The 5,510-nt window shown below is 36.8% G+C and overlaps 1 protein-coding gene across 5 annotated transcripts; it reads left to right on the top strand.

Annotated features, from left to right (window-relative positions):
- The first annotated feature begins 204 nt into the window (after positions 1-204).
- On the top strand, positions 205-4,933 carry LOC111396709. Of its 5 annotated transcripts, none has more exons than XM_023023180.1 (4): positions 205-762; positions 841-2,064; positions 2,904-3,150; positions 4,511-4,933. In XM_023023180.1, the coding sequence occupies exons 1-3, from the start codon at positions 294-296 to the stop codon at positions 3,119-3,121; spliced, it is 1,911 nt and encodes a 636-aa protein (XP_022878948.1). In that variant the 5' UTR covers positions 205-293; the 3' UTR covers positions 3,122-3,150; positions 4,511-4,933. The 5 variants fall into 5 exon arrangements, with proteins under 5 accessions (XP_022878948.1, XP_022878950.1, XP_022878947.1 ...); XM_023023182.1 differs by having other exon boundaries at positions 841-2,076; positions 2,916-3,150; positions 4,527-4,933; XM_023023179.1 differs by having other exon boundaries at positions 841-2,076; positions 2,916-3,150.
- Positions 4,934-5,510: the final 577 nt, after the last annotated feature.

Here is a 5,510-nt window from a genome sequence, read left to right as displayed (position 1 = left end):
GATGCTTTGGACGGTTTTCATTCAGTTGGAACTCAGGTGAATATTTATAAAAGGTTAGGAATTTTCGCTGGCATAAAATGAAGGTTAAGGTTAAGTTTTGTAAAAAATAAAAACATTAGGGATTGCTACTGCAATTTTCCAAAAGAAAATGACAAAAAGAACTGAGCAGAAATCTGGCCCTCCATTTCACTGTTTTGAATTCAACATTAACTTCCAGAAGTTGTTGCTCAGTTCAGTTCAGTTCATTTCATTTCAATTATTAAGTCACGAAATCACTCCGGAAAGATCCAAAAATGGAAAAAGATAGTAGAAAGAAGAAACATGCGAATAAGAAGAAAGACATTTCTGGGAACAGAAGTCCTCTTCATGATTTGAATGGCCAAGTTCTGATTCTCAGAAAGAATTGCAAAAACCGCACAATTTCTTCTTCTGTTTCCGTTGAAGCTTCCGAAGGCTGTTCTTCTTCAACAAAAACCCTTCCTACAAAAAAGCCGAAACCTCAATTCAAATTTACAAACTGTACCGCCCAAAAATCAGCAACAGCTGGACGAGGTAGTTCAATGGTGCTCAGATCTAAGGAAGATGATATTCGCAAAAAGCTCATTTCTCAGAAGCAACGGAAGAACCATTCTCTCCTGTATCGGAGGAACATCAATAAAAAATCAACCCTTTCCTCTGGTCCTCGCAATCCAGTGAATACACTGAAGAAAGGGTTCGAAGAACTTGGGGAAAAGCTAAAGAACTTGCAGGAAAGTGGCCCAGGTAAGCCAACCATTTAGCTATTCCGAATATCTAAAAATAGCAATAGTTTAAATAGTACTGAGAATTTTACACCTGCAGGAAAAGCAGTATGTGGCTCTGGTTTAGAATTTGCAAATTTACATGATAATAAGAATATAAGAGAAGACTCAGCTTCAAGAACAATTGATAGTAATGGTAGTACTGCTACTAAAACTCCTCCTGTTGAGGCCTCTGTGTCTCCTGAGATTCAATGTGGGTCTCACTCAAATGTGTTGGTTTCCGCAGCAGCTGTGACACCTATTTGTTATGGTGCTGGGCACCTTGTCTCGGGGGTTACGGATAAGAGAAAGTGTAGATCGAGAGGGATTCTCACTGTAGGTGGTGAAAACGCAAATCTTTTTGAATATGGAAGTAATGAGGGGAAAGTGATTGACGAATCTCAGGCGTCTTTGATTCCGATGCCTGCCGAAGCTTCATTGCTCTGGCTATTGCCTCCATGTGATGAGGAGTACGAGGGAAATGATAGTGATTTGGAAAAGAAGTTGGAACGCTGTAGGAAGATACCTGGGAATGATTCTGTGTTGCTTGATTTAGGATCTTCTCCTTCAACATTAAGTGGTAATGCATCTGATTTCGATAGCTACGGGGTCAGTAGTAATGTAGGTGATACAGAAAGTACTGGGAAAACAAGGATTGTGTGGCGTTCTCCAAGAAGAGTTCCCGAGCAGCAGGCATTTTCAGGGCCTTCTTCCAGAAAAATAGATGAGTTTTTCTTAGTTGATACTTCTCATTGCACACCTATGGATAAGACTATCAATTCAAGAGAGGACAAAGACTACAGTTACAATCAGATTGGAGATAGTGCTGCAGTGTCTGTTGGTTCTTTAAGTAGTGGAAATGTCATTCAGACACCAGATTCAAATTCAAGCTCAGAAAGGCATTTTGATGACTATGAACATCAAAGAATTCACTTCAAATCGGAATTTGAGTTGGTGACAGATATACTACATGGAGCGAGCCTGTCACCTAGAAGTAAGATGTCAATATGTGATGCAAGTGGTTTTGATATGCATTTCACTGACTTGGCTTCACATTCTGATTCTATTGACCTCAACCAACTTCCTCAAAAAAGTTTGGGCAAAACTTCTTCTGTCTTTGATTCAATGTCAGAGAATCTGTCAGTATCCCAGATGAGGATATCATGGATGGATGGACTGGTGAGCCAGACGCATGAGATGGATAGATTTGATTGTTGCAGGTGCTTGTCAGATGAAGAAGTTGATGCTGAGGGATGCTCCGACAAGCATCAAATGGCTTATCCAGGGATTGAATCTGGTGCAAACAAAGAATGCGATATGTTGAGAAACAGTGGTCTCAAATCTCCTGTGCTGGACTGTGAATCTACATTTCTGAGAATAGAGAAGCCATTATCGCCACATAGACGAAACTCATGTGCTGAGTCCATAAGCACAAATGGCGGTGGCTTAGTTGCTTCAGGGGATTCAGATTGGACAATTTGCTGCAAAGACCACTTCTTTTAAGTCTGATAATTACGAAAATTTCTTTGAAAGTAAGTTATTTTTCTTTGCCTTAAGGTTGAGATGTTTTCTTCCTGTTGATGCTAACTTTTGGCGAGGATCTATAATATACTGCAGACTTAAAGTTCTGTAGACTTTTCCTTATTGGATCTTGTTCTTTTAAGAAGCTTTATATTGAGAATTTGTAAAAAATGAACCTGCATTAATATACTGTTTGTTAGTTTAGGACTACCATTTTAAGTGAATTGCTTAATCAGCTATATAGTAATTTGAAGTCTAAGATTTGGTTGGGTTTTATGTTGGAATTGAGTAGCTTTTGTCTTCTCTGAGGTGTACGGCTTTGAAGTTTTTCTATAGCATAGTGATTTTTTTTTTTTTGGGGAATTGTATATGTGATTGGAGGACTTTTTTCACTGTGATGTTTAATTTTATTGCTTCTTTCTCACCCATCTGAAAACTTAATATGCATTGTTTATTCTATTTTTTTTTTCCCTTCAGTCTTTTTAGCGATGTTCACCGATTGAAAAAAGAAATTGCTTTGGGGGGAGGGGCGGGGCAGATCTGTGATTTGTTGCAGGTGGGTTCAAATATGAAACTACTAACCAATATATTGGGCTTATCCAGGGATTGAATCTGGTGCAAACAAAGAATGCGATATGTTGAGAAACAGTGGTCTCAAATCTCCTGTGCTGGACTGTGAATCTACATTTCTGAGAATAGAGAAGCCATTATCGCCACATAGACGAAACTCATGTGCTGAGTCCATAAGCACAAATGGCGGTGGCTTAGTTGCTTCAGGGGATTCAGATTGGACAATTTGCTGCAAAGACCACTTCTTTTAAGTCTGATAATTACGAAAATTTCTTTGAAAGTAAGTTATTTTTCTTTGCCTTAAGGTTGAGATGTTTTCTTCCTGTTGATGCTAACTTTGGCGAGGATCTATAATATACTGCAGACTTAAAATTCTGTAGACTTGTCCTTATTGGATCTTGTTCTATGAAGAAGCTTTACATTGACAATCTGTAAAAAATGAACCTTCATTAATATCCTGTTTATTAGTATAGGACCACCATTTCAAGTGAATTGCTTAATCAGCTATATGGTAATTTGAGGTTTAAGATTTGGTTGGGTTTTATGTTGGAATTGAGTAGCTTTTGTCTTCACTGAGGTGTACGGCTTTGAAGTTTTTCTATAGCATAGTGTTTTTTTTTTTTTTGGGGAATTGTATATGTGATTGGAGGACTTTTTTCACTGTGATGTTTAATTTTATTGCTTCTTTCTCACCCATCTGAAAACTTAATATACATTGTTTATTCTTTTTTTTTTTTCCTTCAGTCTTTTTAGCGATGTTCACCGATTGAAAAAAGAAATTGCTTTGGGGGGTGGGGTGGGGTGGGGCAGATCTGTGATTTGTTGCAGGTGGGTTCAAATATGAAACTACTAACCAATATATTGATCTCAAAAAGTTTCTAACTCCAGGAAAGATCGAATAATTTCTAGAAATTGTACCATATGTTTAAAAGAAAAAATGACTTCTTAAGTTGGGTTTAAATGATTTAGAAAATGAAAAATGCTGAATTTATGAGCAAATTACTATAGCAAGGAGGAGGCATTTAACTATGAAACCACAACGTGCACAATTTATAATACATTGTACTTACAAGTTCTTTAAAGCACATCAAGTAAGAACGACTAATAAGTGAATATCCAATTAAATATACTTTTTTGTCAGCAACGATAATACCTGCTATTAAATTCCATATTCTGCAGCATTTCTTCTACTAAAGAAAAAACCTAGAAATAATTTTTTAGATTGTTGTATTTGTTGCTTCAATTGATTATTCAAGCTTGCATTTTTATTTTTACCTGCAAAGTTACTGCCACTTCGTGTTGGAACTTTAATGGACAAAACTATTTATCACCACATTCATACTCTGCAAGTCTTGTGTATATTAAACTGAAGTATAATTCAAGGACAAAGAAAAGGAAATTGAAGGATCGATCAGCTATCTTTATTGCAAAAGGTTTTTATTTTCTTTTTATTTTCTGTGGTTGTTCGAGTGACTCGTATGTCAATGAGTAGTTTAGTGCTTTGTAGCTTATTATTGTGACCGTAATGTTCTGCTAATAAAGGTAATCCAGTTTAAGTTGGAGATATTTTTAGAAGTTACTATTTGCTTCAGTATTCTATATCCCTTTTTTAATGAAGTACCTAATATATATTATGTTAGGTCTTGTTCATTGCAGAAAGCACTGGATGGTGCCAGCCAGATCTTGTTCTGAGCTGCATCTTTGATGTCAGTCGAAGGTATATTACAAAGTGGAAGAAACCTGAACCCAGGTGAAAAAATGCTGCGTGGTAATCTCCTGAGCAAATCGTTGATTCTATGAGATCACCAAGGTACAAGAGAACTCATCGTACATGACATGTTGAAGTGGTAGCAATTGTTTAATTATAGCATATTATTGAGCTAAATGTGGTTGAAACAGATAACTATATTCATGAATCTCTGAGGAAAACTTGGATGTATTGAGTTCGATGTTGTCAGTTAATAACGAAGAATAATTGTCATTAAACGAATCATTACCGTTCCTGACTCCACACTTTCTTCGTTTTTAACATGACACGAAGATTTGTGTAACAATTAAAATGACAGCAGTTTTAAAAAGTACCCATTACTTAAATTCTGATTGAAGGTTCAATGGCATTTTGTACAAGGATTTGCATGTATGTACAAGCACGCACGCACAAGCTAAGGCTTGCGTACACGTGCTTTAGTTTGTTGTTGGTTGAAGAGGAGGATCTAATCTGTACCCAATGTCTAATATCGAATATCAATTCTTAAAACCTTGTCAAAACATAATTATGTAACATGGAAAAGCATACTGCTTTTTTCTTGTCAAGAGGGACCAAAATCACTGCTTGGCTTGAGATGAAAATAGTTTCAGACGGAGACATGTTCAAAACAAATTATGTGAGTAAATTGCTTTCTATGTTGTCTAATCTAAGATGAGAAGAATCTGTTGACACACTAAAAGTGTAGCCCAAATCAAATAGCCCAAAGAGTAAAGTCCAATTGGGGAGTCCAGGATAAAGGTCCAAACAGGATTATTGATAAATGCAGTGGAAGCCTACGAACATAGTAATATCATCGCCCAAACTTGTAAGACGTTCAGAATCTAAGCGAATGGAGTGCCTTACGGTCGCTCAGAGTGATGACTCCGTTCTCG

Source organism: Olea europaea, chromosome 7 (assembly GCF_002742605.1).
Source record: "Olea europaea var. sylvestris chromosome 7, O_europaea_v1, whole genome shotgun sequence".
NCBI classification, from domain to species: Eukaryota; Viridiplantae; Streptophyta; class Magnoliopsida; order Lamiales; family Oleaceae; genus Olea; species Olea europaea.
This window is presented reverse-complemented; position numbering and strand designations above follow the sequence as displayed.

Coding starts and splice junctions, on each gene's coding strand:
- LOC111396709 (XM_023023180.1), top strand. CDS start 294: ATGGAAAAAGATAGTAGAAAGAAGAAACATGCGAATAAGAAGAAAGAC. Junction 763..840: donor CTTGCAGGAAAGTGGCCCAG/GTAAGCCAACCA, acceptor TTACACCTGCAG/GAAAAGCAGTATGTGGCTCT. Junction 2,065..2,903: donor GCATCAAATGGCTTATCCAG/GGATTGAATCTG, acceptor GGGCTTATCCAG/GGATTGAATCTGGTGCAAAC.